Here is a 20501-nt window from a genome sequence, read left to right on the forward strand (position 1 = left end):
TTAGCAAATTATCGGACTTGCTGACTATACTCATTCTGAATTCTGAATTTTGGGTGATCTTAACCTGGATTGGTTGATGCCAGTATCAGTTAGACTGACATATATTTGTACTGAGCTAAATTTAACTCAACTGGTAACTAAATCAGCTTCCCCCAACTTAAAACACCCTGAGAAATCAACTCTTTTGGATATCATTCTGAAAGTATAGAGCTAATGGAATCTTTGCTAACAAGCTCAGTGACCATTGTCCCATTGCTGCATTAGCGATACTAAGCTACCTAAATCATGTACACGCATTATTAAAAAGAGACATTATAGAAACTTTCAATGAACAACATTTCCTGTATGACTTGGGGTTGCATGATTGGGAGGGTGTGTCCTCTATCTCTGACTCGGATCAGGCCCTTAAACGTTTTACCTCTCTATTTAACGCTGTTGTAGATAATAATCCCCCACATAAGAGATGAAGGGTAAAGGACATATGTAACCCATAGTTCATGCATGAATTGTCAGAAATATTTCATGAAAGTCAATCTAAGGCTAGATTGACTGATTCTTCCTGTGACTGGCAGTTCTTCAGACATTTGAGAAATAGATGTCTTACTCTGGTTAGATAAGTAAAGTCAATATACTTTTTGAATTGTGTATCTGAGTGTGGTGGAAATCCAGGTAAATTCTGGAAAGTGGTAAAGTCTTTGAGAAAAAAATCCATCCCTCACTACCCAAGCAGGTTATGACAGCCTCTGGACCCATTTGGAAAGAAGTAGAGGGTGCTCAACCAATGTGAGTCGAGGTGCAACCTAAAAATGTGTAAACATCATTGGAAAGGAAAAGGCGCAAGGCTCGCTCGCCATTAAAAATTCCTACTTTTATTAAGCAAGTTTAAAAGATTTACGTTTTCGGCCTTCAATGGCATTTTTCAGAATAATCACAAAGGGAATGGACAAGTTCATATGGGGCATGGGGCAGACAATTAGGGAGAAAACTCTTAAACTGGTGGTGTTAATGAGAGATGGTGTGGTAGACCATACAGGTTGATACTCAGGGTGTGAGGTACTGTGGTCAATGTCTCCACCTAGTGATGAACTACACAAGTGGAACCAGTAAAAACTGGTTTCAACTGCAGTAGAGAAACTGGTTTCAACTGCAGTAGGTGTAATTGATATACAACCTTTACTATATAATACATGTTCAATATGTTGGGTATTGGAATATAAACAACAGGGCTAAGCAAAACTAGGGATAACAACAAAAAACATCAAAAGCTTAGGAAAAGAGATCTAAAACTGGTTTGGGGGGTTGTCACTTGACAAACAAAGGGATGCAGCCCTTCACAAAATAATACTATAGTCCTTCTCTAGGTTAATACCTCTGGGGACTAAAGTATCTAAAGAATGGATTCAGATCATCTCTCTGGAACTTCCGTGTTAGTCAACATCGGCACTGCGTTTGTTTTTGCTGACTTGTTCAATTCCAAAGTAGAAGAACTCACTAAGTGAGTGTCCTCACTCTTTGAAATGGAGGGCCACTGGGCTGTTGGGGTCAGCATGTCAAAAGGCACTTCAGTGCTCATACATTCTAGTGCAGGGATCATCAACTAGATTCAGCCACTTGCCAATTTTCTTTCTTAAGTGGAAGGTCGGTGGGCGGAACAAAATGACAAATAATTTGTGCATTGCAAATTGCCTGCAAGAAGCCCAAACAGATATAATGTTTGACTAAAACATTATAATTTTAAACCTTGTTTACATTTGAGAATACTTGGGAACAGATTTCTTAAATTAAAATGACTTGGAGCTGATTTCCTGGTGTTTTTACAGTCTTTCATGCCCCCAAAAATAATACAAAAAAAATATATAACAATTTGTCTCAGAAAGATTGGGGGGCCAAATAAAACCACCTGTGGGCCAAAATCAGTTGGGGAACCCTGTTCTAGTGCGTAACTCCCTTGAGGTTCTCCTCCAAAAAATAGGCCGCACAGGCAGCGAATCACGTAGATCACGTTGCTAGAATTGCAATTGATGGTACTTTAGATTTCTATATCTCAAACCGATCTGGGGTGGAAGAAACTTTTCACATGTTTAGTGTACTGGCATTGAGTATACAATGCGCAATAATTTATAAAAATCTGTTTTCACTTTGTCATTATGGGGTGTGCAGATTGCTGAGTGGATTTATTTATTTAATCCATTTTAGAATAAAAAATTTGGAAAAATTCAAGGGGTCTGAATACTTTCGAAAGTACTGTATATACATATATATTTTTTTTTTGTTCCCTGTTTTGAATGTTATTTTGTCATTAATACGTGTCACATATCAGTTTGCAAACAATGTAAAAATGTAAAATCATTGAGTTAATAAAGCAGCATGCAAACTTGGTCTCTTTTTTGCTTTCTTGAGTAAAGCAGCTCCAAAATGCAGGTGTTTCAGCCTAGCTGTGTGGCTCAGTTGGTAGAGCATGGTGTTTGCAATGCTGGGATTGTGGGTTTGATTCCCATGGGGGACCAGTATGGAAAATGAAATGGATGAAATGAAATGGATGCATTCACTACTGTAAGTCGCTCTGGATAAGAGCATCTACTAAAATGTAAAATGTAGCTCAGTGCTTTCTGTGGTGGTTGGGCAGCAACTGAAAAATACTGAGCATAGGGGTTGGTAGTGTTCTCTAGTTGCTGTGATTGGCTCAGTGTTTTGTCACTCATGGGGACACTACGTCACCGCCAAATCTACTGGTAGAGCTAGAAAATTCAAGCCCCTTGGGTGCTGCCATAGAGTTACATTTGAAGTGCCCATCCAAGAAGGCTCAAGGTCATTGGCCACAGATAAAATGATGTAAAATCACATATCTAGCGTATCTTTATTGGACTGATCATGTCAACATCAGACTTTTAAAATCTTAGCTAGCAAGCTAGGAGTTATCATCATGAATCAAGTCGACAATCTACTGGCAAATCCTTTTCAATCCTTATCATATGAAATTGTAGATAAACCGTATCTGTGCTCATCGGCCATTGGACATGAACATTACACAACAAATTGGAAATCACAAATTCACCAATGAGTAGTTTGGCAGGAATCAGTGGCTAACAGCAAGCATTGCAAAGAAATCACTAGCCTGCTATTCAGTGGAGTGGGTGTGTGGTCCAAGTTTTCCAAGCTTAAAAGGATAAACACTCAACGTTGGCCATGCTGTCAATCCACCCTAATAATTTGGTCCCTTTCCCCCTCATAATTTAGCCTACTGTTCTGACTTGGTGTACAGGCCTATAGCCTGTTTTAGCAAAATGTCATAATTGAATATTGTAAGAGCTTTCATTGTCTGCTTATATGCCCCCTTTATTTATCCTACGGTTCTGACTTGGTGTACAGGGAGAATACTGTAAGAAAGGTCCATGTTCTGAATTCTGTTGCTGTACATTTCAAAAGTGCTGAGCAAATAGTTATATTGACTACGTCCATCCTACCTCGTTCATTAATGTCAATCAAATTACGGATTGCCTCTTGTTCGCTCGTCATCCCCTTATGCCATAGTTTGTACATCTCAATTGTCAGTAGAAACCACATTTGTTTAAGCAAGTCAGCCATATAAGATGTTTTTTTTTAAAGGAAGTAAATGAGGCTGAATTAACTGTTTCGCTGCCAAACAAAGCTCCGCTGAAAGCCAGGTGTAGCAGTGGTAAGGTGTTGGGACAGCTTTATGTAGGCTCTAACAGTTTGTTGGCACCATTTGTAACCGTTATAGTGCATTTAATGTATTGTTTATTGTTGTGTTGTGTAGTGGCTTTGCTGGGATGGATCAAAAAAAAAAAAAATGTTGTTTGCCCCACCAAGATTTGCATGCTAAAATCGCCACTGCACTGGACACAAACTGGTTGAATTACTGTTGATTCAAAGTTATCACATTGCATTTTTTTGTTGGTGAAATTATTCAACCAGTTTGTGCCTAATGGGCACAACATTTTCGATGACCGAAATGTAATACTGTGTGTACAGGTATGTCTGAGTGGATGTGTAGGGCTTTGAGTGGATGAGTAGTGTTGAGATATAGCGACTGAGAGTATTGAGTAGATATCTGATAAATCAGTGGGAATAAATTTGCCTAAAGCCAATGCGTTGCATTGTAAATCTATTTTTTTTAATTTAACTAGGCAAGTCAGTTATTAAGAACAAATTCTTATTTACCATGATGGCCTACACCGGCCAAACTTGGACGACGTTGGGCCAATTGTGTACCAATCACGGCCGGTTGCGATACAGCCTGGATTCAAACCCGGGTGTCTGTAGTGATGCCTCAAGCACTGAGATGTAGTTCCTTAGACTGATGTGCCACTTGATGTATAGTGACAACAGAGTATCTAAAGGTACTGTCTGTGGTGCAATGAGGATGAATTGATGGTGAACAAAAGGAGTTGTAGGATAACTGTACAGCTAACTATAGTTAGAAGAACATACTCATAGTGCCTACTGCCTCAGGTACTGTTCTTGTTGCTGCTGTGCTTGTTGCTGTTGGACCTGTTGCTGTTACTGTTGCTTCTGCTCAGCCAGCATCTGGTTTGGTCTCGTGCCCCAACTTGGTCTCAGTGCATTTCGTAATATTCTGTATGTAAATCCGACACACCCCTTTAGTGTGATATGGTTCATATGGTATGTATTCACTTGTGGATGTCCACGTTATGTTATATGTTATGAATTTGCAAAACACACTATATGTTACGAATTTGCAAAATGCAGTATATGTTACAAATTCTAGCTAGGTGGCTAACCTTATGGTTAGGGAAGGGTTTGCTAAAAGAGTTAAGGTTAGGGTTAGGGGAAGGGTTAGCTAACATGCTAAGCAGTTGCATAGCTAAAAAGTAGTAAGTAGTTGAAAAGTTGCTTATTAGCTAAAATGCTCAAGTTATCCCTGATGAGATTTGAACTCACAACCTTTGGATTTGTAGACATTCATGTTATATGCCTACCCATCCACCCCAACCAACACCCTAATTTCATAACCATAATAATAACCATCTGTCTTATGTAACCATACCAAATATAACATATCATTCGACTTTGATATTCCCGAATTTACGTTTACTATGTTATGTCTAGTCTATGAGACCAGGCTACATGCCCAGGTTGAACCCATGCGCCACCATGTAGGGAGCCTGCTGGATGGACTGTTGGAAGAGCCACTCAGAGCATGATTTCACCACGTATTAAATTGAGTTAAGCGCTGTCAAGTATTTCACTACTGCTTGAAAAAAACATTCCCTGCAATTTTATTTAACATTTATTTAACTAGGCAAGTCAGTTAAGAACAAATTTTTATTTACAATGACGGCTTAACCCAGACGACGCTGGGCCAATTGTGCGCCGCCCTATGGGACTCCCAATCACGGCCGGATGTGATTCAGCCTGGATTCGAACCAAGGGACTGTAGTGACGCCTTAGACAGCTGCGCTACTCGGGAGCCCAAATGCAGTGTCCAATGTTCTAATCCCTCCCAATAAATTTAGAGTGCAGTATTAGAGTCGGATTGATAACGCTCAATCCAGATAGGCAGCGATGGCAAAGGTGGCACGTTCTGGTGGAACTGTTCTATCAAATATGCCTATGCTCCGCCACGGTAGGTAGCAGTAATGCACCATAGAAGACCACGGCGCTAGTACAGGAAGAAGAATCTACCATTCATTTCCGTAAATAAAATCGGTCACCATTTTCTCTTCCTGTTGTGAAGTTAGCGGCATGGAGATGGCACGTTTCATTGTATCACGATCGAAACAGCGTTTTGCGTTGCAAATAGAATTGTAGCTATTTGTACACTATTTAATTTGATTGGTAAGACTGAAGCCTTTCAAATACGTTGCTGTAAACGCATTACCATCAAACTAATGGTAGCTAGCACATTTATAGCAAGCTCTTGTAACTGTATTGTGTTGTCATGCTTTATGGTTCACAATACTTGCTTACCACTCTGTATCTCAGTCAATTTACTCGCGTGCTATTGTCGCCATCCTCCCCTCCCCAGCGCGTGTGTGTAAAGCATGGAGATTGAGGGGAGAGATTTCATGAACACTCCCCCCTTGAAGACGGTGCGGTTTGGGGGCAACGTTGTTGCCACGTTAGCGAAATTCAAACAGGTGAGATTTCCAATCCAGTGACACCAAACATGGATGCCTTAAACACTTATATGATTCACTCTGGAATGTAGTTATAACCTGGTATACGTATGACAGTATTTGCTGCTGGTTGGTTGTTTTTTAAGGGAGACACCAGTGACTATGAGTTGTTGAAACATCAGCTGGCAGATCCAGATATCAAGGTAAATGAGCACGACTAGCAGTTATGCTACATGTACTGTGTAACAAGGAAGTTTCCAGAGGTCTTAATGATAATAGAATGCCTTCCTTTTTTTGACAGGATGCCCAAATCATCAACTGGCTGCAGGAGTTCCGGAATTGTGTGACACAACTCAGCAAAGACCATGAGCAGCTGATCTACGTGGTTCTGGTGAGGATGGAACACTTGAATCAAGAGATGGACAGTACTGCCCAGGCCAGGAAGAGTTTTCTAATGCTGTATCTACCCCTTGTCTCTGTGTACCAGAGGCTGCCGTGGCTGGGTCGAAGCCCTGCCGTGGTGGAGGAGTATCTGGCCTTCCTCAGTAACCTGGTATCTGCTCAGACTGTCTACCTCCGGGCCTGCCTCAAGATGGTGGTCTCCAACTTCACACCCAGTGAGTTCCTGTCTGTCTGTGTGGACATTCTGATAACTCAATATGGCTACTTTGAAGACTTATTGTTTTTCCTTCCTTTCCAGAGAGAGTGAAGATTTGTGAGGGAGGAGTGGACATCTCCGACTCGGATGATGACGATGAAAGTAGGTGTTACTGTTTCATTACTGTTTCATTACTGTTTCCAATGGAAAACCAAGATTGTTCAACGGACAGTCCCTGAAATGTTTCATTGCAATACACACTGCAGTAAATTCCTAGCCTTCCCTGTAGCTCAGTTGGTAGAGCATGGTGTTTGCAACACCAGGGTTGTGGGTTCGATTCCCACGGGGGGCCAGCACAGGAAAAAAAAAAGAAAATGTATGAAATTGTATGAAATGTATGCATTCACTACTGTAAGTCGCTCTGGATAAGAGCGTCTGCTAAATGACTAAAATGTAAAAAAATGTAAATAGTGACCTGAGAATGCGGTTGGTAAAAGGCTGCTCCGCTCATCCTTTTAGGGAAACAAGGCACACTTCTAAAGTCCCTTGAAGAGTGAGGATGATAAGAGGGGAGGTGTAGATAAGATAATGCACGGAGACTCTAGCACTGGGGACTTTCACTGCAGGAGTCTCACCCCTTATGGTTACTGATTTATCAGGCTGACAGACCTCTTCATAAATCTTAGTTTTACTTCAATGTTACAATTTGTTTTTATTTCAAACGTTACAGAATCAATGTTCCATTCCAATATAAAGGGTATAATGACACCCAGTTCACAGATCCAACTTGTTCAACGTTGGATGTTAGTTCAAAACGGCAAATACTTTTCCATTTATGCACAATTTTAACCCTTTGTCTTCTTTCTTGATTTTTGAAGACCTTCCAAGAAATTTTGACCAGTGTCATCAGGCCCTGCAGCTGATTGCCAGATATGTCCCATCGTAAGTAGCCATAAGACAATCCTACAACATGTTGCTGGATCATTTTCAGAACCAGGTCTGACTTTGGGAATTGTTGACCCCCAATGCAAACTGGTAACAAAATGTTTTCTTCGTCCTTCTCATTTCAGCACCAGCCGTTTCCTGATGCCCATTCTGACGGAAAACTTTCCTTTTGTGCAGAAATCTTCCAGAACCCTGGTAAGCAGTGGCTACGGTAGGTAGCCTCATGTTTGTTGTTTTAATTGTCAGATTGTTGTACAGTATGGTTGTCTTTCTCTCTCCCCAGGAGTGTTATGTCCATAACCTTCTGCGGGTGGCAGTGTACATCCCCTCTCTACGACGAGACGTCCTAGAACTCATCATCAGTAGGATGCTCAAACTGGACGTAAGTGTGTGTGTGTTAAGCCACAGTTGCGTGTGTGTGTGTGTGTTGGCTTTCCAGTTCTTCACTGAGAAATAGGTGTTTTTTTGTGTGCTAACACTGTGTGTTGTGTTCCAGGTGAGTGCTTCTCGGGGAGAGATAGAGGAGGTGGAGGAGAACGCTGTGCAGCAGGAGATGAAAGGAGAGCAGGAGGAGGAGGGCCTCTTTGACATGGTGACTGACTAGATCTGCTAGGGTTTACATACAGCACTCACTGGTGTGATAGTTCTCCATTTTGTGACTGATGGGGTGTGACGTTTCCCTCATCTCTCTCACAGGATGAGGATGTGTGTTCAGTGAAGTCCAGTCCAGCAGGGACCAATGTGATGGTCCACCCTGTCGCTGAGAGACTGGACACTCTCATGGTTGTGCTGCTGGCCTTCATCAAGGACATGTGCCACGTCAACGGTGAGCACAGGGTCTTCACACACACTCACTAGACATATGACAAGACAGTGCTTACTCTGCTCCCTTTCTCTCTCCCCTTCCACCCCTCCATCTCTCCCCCCCCCCTCTACTCTCTCTCTGGCAGGTTGTCTGGATGTGGAGCAGACTAAGGATCTATACAAGGACCTGGTGTGTGTGTTTGATAAACTTATCCTACCTACACACGCCTCCTGTCACGTTCAATACGCCCTCTTCTACCTCTGCAGCTTCAGACTGGTCAGTACTCACAACAGTGTGCATCCGTGCGACTTTATAGTAGTGACATTCTATAGAACGGTTGAGTGGGTAACTGGATTGATTGGCTGTGTGTTTGACCCCTCTCTCAGGCTCTGGCAGAGGCGTTTCTGGAACACCTGTGGAGGTTACTGCAGAGCCCGTCTCACCCGGCAGTACTGCGCCAATCTGCCGCTGGCTACATGGGTAGCTTCCTGGCCCGTGCCAACTTCCTGCCCGTCGCGTGAGTCACACCCTCTGTCCTCCTAAATATTCAAAAGTGTACTTTTGCTGTTCAGAAAGGGCTTCTTAGAGCATGTTGGGGTGTGGTTGGTTCTACGCAGCATACTCTCTGGTCCCTCCTAACTCCCTAACTAAGATTCTCTGACTGCGTTCTCCGTCCTGCAGTACGGTGCGTGCGTGTCTGGACCTGCTGGTCCCCTGGCTCCACCTATACATAGACAGCCAGGACTCTGGCTCCCGGGCCTACTGTGACATCACGCTACACGGGCCCTTCTACAACGCCTGCCAGGCTGTCTTCTACACACTCATCTTCAGACACAGGAGCATCCTGGAGGGCGACATGAAGAAAGGTAGGGGATTACACATGCTTGTAAAACAATGTTTTATTGTATCAGTTGATAGATAGATTGATAGATATCTATATATCCATCTATCTATATTACTGCTCAAAAAAAGAAAGGGAACACTTAAACAACACAATGTAACTCCAAGTCAATCACACTTCTGTGAAATCAAACTGTCCACTTAGGAAGCAACACTGATTGACAATAAATTTCACATGCTGTTGTGCAAATGGAATAGACAACAGGTGGAAATTATAGGCAATTAGCAAGACACCCCCAATAAAGGAGTGGTTCTGCAGGTGGTGACCACAGACCACTTCTCAGTTCCTATGCTTCCAGGCTGATGTTTTGGTCACTTTTTTGAATGCTGGCGGTGCTTTCACTCTAGTGGTAGCATGAGACGGAGTCTACAACCCACACAAGTGTCTCAGGTAGTGCAGCTCATCCAGGATGGCACATCAATGCGAGCTGTGGCAAGAAGGTTTGCTGTGGCAAGAAGGTTTGCTGTGTCTGTCAGCGTAGTGTCCAGAGCATGGAGGCGCTACCAGGAGACAGGCCAGTACATCAGGAGACGTGGAGGAGGCCGTAGGAGGGCAACAACCCAGCAGCAGGACCGCTACCTCCGCCTTTGTGCAAGGAGGAGCACTGCCAGAGCCCTGCAAAATGACCTCCAGCAGGCCACAAATGTGCATGTGTCTGCTCAAATGGTCAGAAACAGACTCCATGAGGGTGCTTACAGCCCAACACCGTGCAGGACGTTTGGCATTTGCCAGAGAACACCAAGATTGGCAAATTCGCCACTGGCGCCCTGTGCTCTTCACAGATGAAAGCAGGTTCACACTGAGCACGTGACAGAGTCTGGAGATGCCGTGGAGAACGTTCTGCTGCCTGCAACATCCTCCAGCATGACCTGTTTGGCGGTGGGTCAGTCATGGTGTGGGGTGGCATTTCTTTGGGGGGCCGCACAGCCCTCCATGTGCTCGCCAGAGGTAGCCTGACTGCCATTAGGTACCGAGATGAGGTCCTCAGACCCCTTGTGAGACCATATGCTGGTGCGGTTGGCCCTGGGTTCCTCCTAATGCAAGACAATGCTAGACCTCATGTGGCTGGAGTGTGTCAGCAATTCCTGCAAGAGGAAGGCATTGATGCTATGGACTGGCCCGCCCGTTCCCCAGACCTGAATCCAATTGAGCACATCTGGGACATCATGTCTCGCTCCATCCACCAACGCCACGTTACACCGCAGACTGTCCAGGAGTTGGCGGATGCTTTAGTCCAGGTCTGGGAGGAGATCCCTCAGGAGACCATCCGCCACCTCATCAGGAGCATGCCCAGGCGTTGTAGGGAGGTCATACCGGCACGTGGAGGCCACACACACTACTGAGCCTTATTTTGACTTGTTTTAAGGACATTACATCAAAGTTGGATCAGCCTGTAGTGTGGTTTTCCACTTTAATTTTGAGTGTGACTCCAAATCCAGACCTCCATGGGTTGATAAATTGGATTTCCATTGATTATTTTTGTGTGATTTTGTTGTCAGCACATTCAACTATGTGAAGAGAAGTATTTAATAAGATTATTTCATTCATTCAGATCTAGGATGTGTTATTTTAGTGTTCCCTTTATTTTTTTGAGCAGTGTGTATATATATATCTCACTGGCCTGGCAATCTCTGTGTGTCTGTGGGGGGGGGCTCTCGACCAGTGTCCAGTATTTTATAACTATGTCTGTTTCCCCCCCCCAGGGCTGGCGTACCTGCAGGGTCTGAACCTAGAGAGGATAGTGATGTGTCAGCTCAACCCTCTGAAGGTCTGCCTGCCTGCCGTCACCAACATGTTTGCTGCCATCACCAGGTACCGTGGTACACCAACCAACCACCCTTTTAGCCAGTCACACATCAATTACACTCTGCTACAGCACTGTGTTAGTTTCTGTCTGCTTCTAAAAATGTGAAGTGGTTGTTTGACCCAGACGTGTATCCATCCATCCACAGGAAGTACCAGTTGGTGTTCTGCTACACCATCATCGAGAGGAACAGCCGCCATGTTCTCCCCGTGGTCCGCAGCTCCGTGGGGGGCGACTGTGTGTCTACCAACACCAACCCCCTGGACAGTTTCTTCCCCTTCGACCCCTACGTGCTCAAGAGGTAACCCCTGAACCCTTCTCAGGGACCACTTATCAGTAGGCACAAAACAGGAGCAATTGGTTGGAAATGGCAGTAGTACAACCTGAACTCTAAGAAGAGAGTTCATTTTCCATTTCTGATCATGTTTTACTTCTCTCCTCTCCAGGTCAAGTAAACTCATCGAGCCCCTCTACCAGGTATGGGAGGAGCCAGCAGACACTGAAGTGGACACCGTCACCACCAAGAGAGTCAGACAGGTAAAACACAGACACTCTTGTATTATCTCAGGCACACACATGATTGGATGCTGTGTGTCTCCCTATTGGTTGTTTTGTGGTTTGATTGGCTGTTTTCTCTCTGTCTCAGTGCTCGGATGCAGATGAGGATGACTTCCTGCGAGGGGAGACGCCGGAGACAAAGGGGGTGATGGGTATGACCCCTGGCTCGTATGAGTCACACCTCCACAGCCCCAGCAGTGTGGGCTCCCCGCCCATTGCCTTCCTACAGAGACCCTTCTGACACCCCCGTATTTAACATGGACTCATCCACAACCCCCTGAAAAATGGACTATTCCACAACCCTGAGCGCCTTCATACAGAGACACCCAGCTTTAACATTTTCAAATGGAATATTAAATGAGCTTACCATAGACCGTTCTGATTTTGACCCCCTGCTGTTTTAAAATGGATGGGTCCATCCTTCCCTATCATCTCTGAAGAGAAGTATCAGTCGGAACCATCTACAATCACCACCCCATCAAGAACCTACTCCAGGATGCAAAAGATTATGAACACAAGGTGTACAATGCGTGGCTAGAGCTATTCATTTTCTAATAATGGTTCTATGTTATAGCAGTTAACATGTTATAACTGGTTAATAGTGAATAAGTTCATTTAACTCAACTATCGAAAGAAAATGTATTTGTTTTATCTAGGATGGGAAAATCGTAAGTAGATTTTGTGTTCTCAGCGACGGTAACTGTATTTACAACAAAAAAATATCTGACACTTTCAATGGTTAATTGATTTTGGTTTTCTCTGATCTACAATTTGTATCAAGTTCTGAACAACACATTTTATGATTTATATAATTTTACAGATTGTAAACATGTTCCCTTATTGAAATCCTTCTTAACCAGAACAGATACTTGTAAGAAAGGTCACCTGCAGTAGATGAAAAGGGAAACATTATTTCTGTAAACTTGTGCTTGTATGGAGTATCAATTACATAGTTTACATACACTACCCTGTAAATTAAAGTCTATTTGTGGGTTGACAGAAATTAATTTATTGTAAAAAATGATCAGTTGGGAACTGTACAAGGATGTCCTGCCCCACTATGTTGCACTGTAACACACATCCTCTCAGGTAGGATTCTCAGAGGGTGTTTGCTTTGCGTATAAAAATACGGAAACACTTTCTCTGAACTTGTGTGAGAAAGAGTAAATGGGTGTATCGTCATCAGCAGGGTCAAAGAAAGACACTTGGCCCTTGACCCAGTCCAGCTGCACTCTGACCCTCTTGAGTTTCTCTGTGACTGTCACGGCTGTTGGGGGTTAGGTCATCGCTCTTTACGCCCTGTCTCGCAGACACATGGTCCAAAACCCGTTCTCGGGCCTGGCCTGGACCTCCACATTCCTGGTGACAGACGTACAGGCCACGCCCAGAATCCAGTCGTTGTTACATCCAATATCCACTACCCAGCAGTGGCTTCCTGAGCTAAGCCCGGTCATGCCCAGGACTTCTGCACTCATGTGGAAGCGCTCAGGGTTGTCAGGGAGACGGTGGGGCTGGCTGGTGTACTAAAGGGACGTGAGGTCATGTGACAGTAAAAGGCAGGGGTGGGCTGTGTTTGGGTCCAAGGTCACGAGCTGAAGAGGAGAAAATGGGCCAGAGACTGGGTTAGAGACAGGAAAAGGGTTTGGGTCACTCACCACTGTTTTAGCTTCCCTCCGCCAGGTTAAAATGCTGTGGGAGTTAACTTCCTTATCTCCTCATCTCTGTTAACCATTGAAATTGACTTACTGTATTCAACATGCAGAAGCATTTTCTTCCAGACTCTGTACTTGAGGTTACAGAGGTGCTTGGCCACATCAATCAGCGCCCCTGAAATCCTCTCTGGACCCTGCCCTGTGCACTGGGCTCTGAAATGACAAAATAATACAATTGTCCTGTTCAGTATTCCAAAGCAGAGAGAGAGAGAGAGGAAAAAATAGAATGATAGACAGAGGTGGGGGATTTCAACATACCTCTCTATAGTGGCTTTAAAGTTCTGAAAAACAAAGAAAGTGTAATATTGTGTCTGAATAAAAAAATAAATCTCATCCTCAAAATTATTATTCTGGCTTTATTTAATTTGTGTATAATGTGTAAATTATGCCAGTACAAACCTGGAGCAATGTCATGTCTTCAGCATCTGTCATCTCCTGTGTCATGACTGTTATAGTGTCTTTGAGGTATAGCATCCTTGCTGCAGCCTTTGTCACCATACTCTTCATCACCCCTATCGTCTCCTCTTCCTCCTCCTTCAGAGCAGCTAGCCTCGCTGCCTCTTCATCATACAAAAACTGGTGGAGTTCAACAAACAGATCCTTTATCTGCCTCTGTCTCCAGGGCCTGATTCTGAGGGGCAGTTAGAGCACAACTTGATGGATTTGAGTTCATTTTAATGAAAAGGAAACATAGATGACATCTGTGGAGATTACCTTAATGGGCTCGAGCATCTCTTCAGAGGTTCCCTTCAGTCTAATGAGGGAGTCCAGAAGAATCCTTTAAGGTTTTCAGTTCTACGTTGAGCTCATCCTACAAGAGGGTATTCTGACGGGAGGTTTCTTATGAAAGCAGCAAGCTGTAACTCAATTAGACGTCTAGATTTAATTATGTGAAATAAATTAACAATAGGTTCAATGCCAGGTGTGTCGCTTGACTAAAATAACCCTTTCAATACCCGAGATAATTTACTATGTTTAAAGATGTTTTACTCTGCAAACACACTATGTCCATCAACACCACTCACTGACGTACAACCAGCAGATCAGATATTATCCCATAGGAATATAGATATAATACTTTACACACTTTGGAATTTCTCTGCTATATTTCTCTGCTAATACTGTGCACTCACATATACTGTCAGGATAGACCTGATTAACAGCATTCTACTGCCAGGGGCCACAGGCTCCTTACATGAGAAAATGGCAACGTTAACTATGAAAAAAGACGTTGCCAAGTTATTTCATGCATATACATACTAGAGTCATTTCAATTATTATTCAGTCTCTCACCTTGCAACCCTGTGCTGCCTTCTCTGTGGGTACGCAGTCATGGTTCTTGTGTATTTTCGAGGCATGGCACACTACACAGACAGGCTGCTTGTCCACCAGACAGAAGAGTCTGAGTCTCTCTCCATGTAGACTACAAAGTACCCTGTTCCCCTCCGCTGAGCTCTGAATCCTGCCCTGTTGCAAAACTTCACAGAGGTTCTTCAGAGCCAGGTTGGAGGGAGGGGTGCGCTTGGAAGCTCTTCTCCTGCAGACAGGGAGGGCTCTGTCTGAGGGCTGAGGTGTTCCAGTAGCGTTGTAAGCAGGTCTTACAAAAGCTGTGGCTACATGGTAGGAGGACAGGGTCCCTGAAGATGTCACAGAACACAGGACAGGAGAGATCCTCCTCTGGGAGACACACACTGGATGACCTGATCAGGTACCGGGAGTCTGTGAAGAAGATATCCTCTGGCTTAAACAATACTACATTCCCATGTCAAGCATAGAGATTATTGGAGATTATTTACTTTTTCTTTCAGAAATCACCTCCCTTTTGATTTTCAAAACAGATACTCAAAGTGCCTATTCTTCCATTGTTCTTGTTCTAATGCCAGACCTTAAAAGTGCAGGCTGTTTTCCTGTCTGTTGAGTTGTGTTTGTGTGTGACTCCAGAGACACACAGTACTGTGTGACAGACAGCAACGTGAAACAGGAAGTCGAGCCCTATTGGTCACATGTGTAATAGCTGCAGACTGGTTTAGCCTAGAACCTGTTACATGTTTTGAATAGCAACATTGTTAAAGGTTGTGGATAGAGATACACAATCAATAACTTTAAAAGCCTTTAAAAGACTGAAAAATGAAAGACGACTGTCAAGATATATCTTATGAAGCAGGATGAAAATATGATCAACCAAAATAATACAAAAATTATTGGTAAAATCCTCATAAATAAAATTGGCCTCACATTAACTTGTGCTCCTAAAACATATGTATTTACATGGTTATCACAAAGGCAGGTACAATGTAGACCTAACGTAAATACCATACACATCATTACCTATTGTATACAACTGTTATACCTGTTTGTACCTTGCACTATATTAATAATTTGCAAATAAAACTTACAATGGGGATAACTGTGTAATCTAAAGCAATAATTATATGCCAGTGCTTTTGACACAGATGAATGCTCATATAGGGCAAAGCATCAAAAGGTATTCTGTAGGCCTAATCTTCCCCTTCCACAACCTCAATGGCAAACCAAGTTTCTTCCCCAAAAGCCTGTGCAGTTTCATTGCATTTACATTAGGAAAGGGGATGAAGAGGGGTTCATAGGGGGAGAAAAGGGTTTGGAGAGGCTAGCCTGTGTTTCCCTAGAAAACTCAAGGTTTCAGGATATTGGTTAAAAACAAATCAACCATCTGCCTCCACCTCCAGTGTGGTATTTGAAAATATTTGTTATTGTTGCTTGGTGTCAATATCAAATCAAATCAAACTTGATTTGTCACATGCGCCGAATACAACAAGTGTAGACCTTACCGTAAAATGCTTACTTGCAAGCCCTTAACCAACAGTGCAGTTCAAGAAGAGTTAAGAAAATATTTACTAAGTAGACTAAAATAAAAAGTAATAATAAAAAGTAACACAAGTGACTATGCATAGATAATAAACAGCGAGTAGCAGCAGTGTACAAAAGGGAGGAGGGGGAGGGGTCAATGTAAATTGTCCAGTGCCGATTTGATTAATTGTTCAGCAGTCTTATGGCTTGGGGGTAGAAGCTGTTGCGGAGGCGTTTGGTCCTACACTTGGCACTCCGGGACCGCTTGCTGTGCGGTATCAGAGAAAACAGTCTATAACTTGGGTGACTGGAGTCTGACAATTTTATGGGCTTTCCTCTGAACGGCCCAGTTCGCACTACCCTCTGTAGCGCCTTACGGTCAGATGCAACCGGTCAGGATGCTCTCGATGGTGCAGCTGTAGAACCTTTTGAGGATCTGGGGACCCATGACAAATCTTTTCAGTCTCCTGAGTGGGAAAAGGTTTTGTTGTGCCCTCTTCTCGACTGCCTTGGTATGTTTGGACCATGATAGTTCGTTGGTGATGTGGAGACCAAGGAAATTGAAACTCTCAACATCAGTCCACAGTATGTGGTTTGTAGCTTGTGTATCACTACATGTGATTGTGACCACTTTATATTATTGGGGAAAATCTATGAACATTAATTAGTGGCTTGATGACAATGATAATTTCAGGCTACTCCCAAGTGATTTTATTGTAGGATGCATGCAGCTATCACTACACCTCTCAGGGACTATAGTCGTGTAACTGCGCATCTCTGGAACACTCATTCATCTCTGGAACAATCTCTTCATTCAAAGACTCAATTATGGACACTCTTACTGACAGTTGTGGCTGCTTTGTGTGATGCATTGTTGTCTCTACCTTCTTGACTTTTGTGCTGTTGACTGTGCCCAATAATGTTTGTACCATGTTGTTGTTATGTTGTGTTGCTACCATGCTGTTTTGTCATGAGTTGCTGCCTTGCTATGTTGTTGTCTTAGGTCTCACTTTATGTAGTGTTGTTTTGTCTCTCTTGTTGTGATGTGTGTTTTGCCCTGTATTTATATTGTATTTATTATTATTACTATTTTTTTTTTTTATCCCAGGGCCCGTCCTCGCAGGAGGCCTTTTGCCTTTTGGTAGACCGTCACTGTAAATAAGAATTTGTTCTTAACGGACTTGCCTAGTTAAATAAAGGTTAAATAAAATAAAATAAATAAAATGGCGAGATCCAAATCACAGCATCCTATCCGCTCTCTCCACGAGCCTAGGATGATGTATCCCTTTTTCCTCCGGTCTGTCGTTACCATGGGGATGACGTCAGGTTGCACCACCGATTCGGCCCAGTAGTAGCAGGAGAGGCGGGTCCATGATTCAGTCAGCTGGGTAAGAAGACAAAGAGAGTCCTCCAAGCCCAGTACCTTCTCGTTCCACCGTCGAATCCTCAACAGCTAACGCCCTTTCTTCCATCCAAAATGCGCGAAATAGTGCATCTGCAAGCCGGACAGTGCGGAAACCAGATTGGAGCCAAGGTATTACTCTTCTCTTGTTTGTATATCAATAAAATAGATTGCTTCATTTGGGGATTGCATGCGACCTAGATAAACCTCTCGTTCTCTCTGCGTAGTGCGTAGCTAAATTAAGAATGGCCGCTTGTAATCCACCCATAAGACTGCATCCTCGATAGGCTATAATAGGTTTATAGGCTACCATGGACGAAAAATGCATGATCATTCCGTGCACAAGATAAACTACATTTTAATCGCTGTTGCATACGATATGACATGTTCTGATTTTTTTTCCCGCTGATTCATTCCCAATGGTTATTTGGGGTCCTTGTAAATATGGGCGTTGAAGGGAAAGATATGGTAGCCTACTAGAATACCTCCGTCCTCCCTCTTATGACATTACATATTCAACCTGATTAATATTTCGGTCTAAATGGCATTTTAATGCATCATTTGAAGCATTTAGACGATAACATAATTATGTAAAGGAAATATTTAATGCAAGTCATGCTATTTGTGTTGCTCTTGAAAAGGTAAATGTCCATGCAACAGAAAATACACATTGCATTATCTATTTATTTGTATTCTAACTTCTAGCGTTTTAAATGGATGCTTCTGTGTATTGCTATTGACTTGCATCTCATCCCCCTGTACCCTCCCTCGCTCGCTCTAATTCTCTCTCTCTCGCTGTCTCAGTTCTGGGAGGTGATCAGTGATGAGCATGGCATTGACCCAACTGGCACCTACCATGGAGACAGCGACCTGCAGCTAGACAGGATCAATGTGTACTACAATGAGGCCTCAGGTACAGTATGCACATTATATAGCATTGCATACATAAACCACAATGTCTCCAATTATTGAAACATGCGCAATTAAATAAACTGCTGTTTTAATTAGGAAAAATTAACTGAGTACACTTATACAAACAAATAATACATACATAAAACATGTACAGCAACAATAGTTTCAGTATGCCCAACATTTCCCTATTCTTATTTTATGTACATACACTTGTGTGTATAAGGTAGTTGTTGTGAAATTGTTAGATTACTTGTTAGATATTACTGCATGGTCGGAACTAGAAGCACAAGCATTTCGCTCCACTCGCATTAACATCTGCTAACCATGTGTATGTGACAAATAAAATTTGATTTGATTTTTCAGGTGGGAAGTATGTCCCCCGTGCCATTCTGGTGGATCTGGAGCCGGGCACCATGGACTCTGTCAGGTCTGGCCCCTTCGGACAGATCTTCAGGCCAGACAACTTTGTCTTTGGTGAGTGGTTGGTGTGTTCAGTGCAGATATGAGATTTGGTGGTAGACTACTTCTAAAATCTTGTCCAGGAAATAATGGGTTATGACACTTCTGTCTGCAGGCCAGAGTGGAGCTGGAAACAACTGGGCCAAGGGCCACTACACAGAGGGAGCAGAGCTGGTAGACTCTGTCATGGATGTAGTGAGGAAGGAGGCAGAGAGCTGTGACTGCCTCCAGGGCTTCCAGCTCACCCACTCCCTGGGTGGGGGTACTGGCTCTGGCATGGGCACCCTGCTCATCAGCAAGATCCGCGAGGAGTACCCTGACCGAATCATGAACACCTTCAGCGTGGTGCCCTCTCCTAAAGTGTCCGACACAGTGGTGGAACCCTACAACGCTACTCTCTCTGTGCATCAGCTGGTGGAGAACACAGATGAGACCTTCTGCATCGACAACGAAGCCCTCTACGACATCTGCTTCCGCACTCTCAAGCTCACCACACCCACCTACGGAGACCTCAACCACCTGGTGTCAGCCACCATGAGTGGAGTGACCACCTGCCTTCGTTTCCCTGGCCAGCTCAACGCCGACCTCCGCAAACTGGCTGTCAACATGGTGCCCTTCCCCCGCCTACACTTCTTCATGCCCGGCTTCGCCCCCCTCACCAGCAGGGGGAGCCAACAGTACCGCGCCCTGTCCGTGCCTGAGCTCACCCAGCAGATGTTCGACTCCAAGAACATGATGGCGGCCTGTGACCCTCGTCACGGCCGTTACCTCACCGTAGCCGCCATCTTCCGTGGCCGCATGTCCATGAAGGAGGTTGACGAGCAGATGCTCAACGTCCAGAACAAGAACAGCAGCTACTTTGTGGAATGGATCCCCAACAACGTGAAGACCGCTGTCTGCGACATCCCACCCCGCGGCCTCAAGATGTCTGCCACCTTCATCGGCAACAGCACAGCCATCCAGGAGCTGTTCAAGCGTATCTCTGAGCAGTTCACTGCCATGTTCCGCCGTAAGGCCTTCCTTCACTGGTACACCGGAGAGGGTATGGATGAGATGGAGTTCACTGAGGCTGAGAGCAACATGAATGACCTGGTGTCTGAGTACCAGCAGTACCAAGATGCCACCGCTGAGGAGGGCGAGTTTGAAGAGGAGGGAGAAGAGGAAGCCGCCTAAACCATCCAGTCACTCAACTGCCAAACAGTCTATCACTCCCCTCCGTCCTATCCCCAAAGCACAACTTGATTGATTTAAGTTAATTTTAATGAAAAGGAAACTCAGATTTGTGATAATTAAATTAATGTGCTCAAAGATCTCTTCCCTTCAGTCTAATTAGTATCCTGTAAGGTTTTCAGTGCTCATCCTAGAAGTCAGAGGGTATTCTAACATGAGGTTTCTTATGAAAGCAGCAAGCTGTAACTCAATTACTAGATGTCTAAATTGAATTATGTGAATAAATGAACGATGTGTTCCAATGC

At 43.8% G+C, this 20501-nt stretch overlaps 2 protein-coding genes and 1 long non-coding RNA gene across 6 annotated transcripts; 2 read left to right on the forward strand and 1 right to left on the reverse strand.

Moving 5' to 3' along the window:
* The first annotated feature begins 5676 nt into the window (after positions 1 to 5676).
* Positions 5677 to 13769, forward strand: LOC115171553 (RNA polymerase I-specific transcription initiation factor RRN3). Of its 3 annotated transcripts, none has more exons than XM_029728495.1 (18): positions 5677 to 5876; positions 6011 to 6122; positions 6248 to 6304; positions 6403 to 6492; positions 6589 to 6718; positions 6802 to 6861; positions 7578 to 7641; positions 7770 to 7839; positions 7928 to 8026; positions 8141 to 8236; positions 8341 to 8470; positions 8595 to 8725; positions 8836 to 8966; positions 9131 to 9315; positions 11054 to 11162; positions 11303 to 11455; positions 11601 to 11691; positions 11801 to 13769. In XM_029728495.1, the coding sequence occupies exons 2-18, from the start codon at positions 6027 to 6029 to the stop codon at positions 11951 to 11953; spliced, it is 1845 nt and encodes a 614-aa protein (XP_029584355.1). In that variant the 5' UTR covers positions 5677 to 5876; positions 6011 to 6026; the 3' UTR covers positions 11954 to 13769. The 3 variants fall into 3 exon arrangements, with proteins under 3 accessions (XP_029584355.1, XP_029584356.1, XP_029584353.1); XM_029728496.1 differs by having other exon boundaries at positions 5677 to 5820; XM_029728493.1 differs by having other exon boundaries at positions 5677 to 6122.
* Positions 13770 to 13773: 4 nt separating this feature from the next.
* LOC115171555 (uncharacterized) lies at positions 13774 to 15369 on the reverse strand. 2 transcript variants are annotated; one of them, XR_003871213.1, is made up of 3 exons: positions 14718 to 15369; positions 14139 to 14281; positions 13774 to 14000 (listed from the first exon to the last, which is right to left on the reverse strand). It is a non-coding gene; the product is annotated as an uncharacterized LOC115171555 (long non-coding RNA). The 2 variants fall into 2 exon arrangements; XR_003871212.1 differs by having other exon boundaries at positions 13774 to 14055.
* Positions 15370 to 17628: 2259 nt separating this feature from the next.
* On the forward strand, positions 17629 to 20501 carry LOC115171554 (tubulin beta-4B chain-like). The gene is made up of 4 exons (XM_029728497.1): positions 17629 to 17787; positions 18460 to 18568; positions 18931 to 19041; positions 19142 to 20501. The coding sequence occupies exons 1-4, from the start codon at positions 17731 to 17733 to the stop codon at positions 20197 to 20199; spliced, it is 1335 nt and encodes a 444-aa protein (XP_029584357.1). The 5' UTR covers positions 17629 to 17730; the 3' UTR covers positions 20200 to 20501.

This window comes from Salmo trutta, chromosome 32, assembly GCF_901001165.1.
Source record: "Salmo trutta chromosome 32, fSalTru1.1, whole genome shotgun sequence".
In the NCBI taxonomy this organism is placed as follows: domain Eukaryota; kingdom Metazoa; phylum Chordata; class Actinopteri; order Salmoniformes; family Salmonidae; genus Salmo; species Salmo trutta.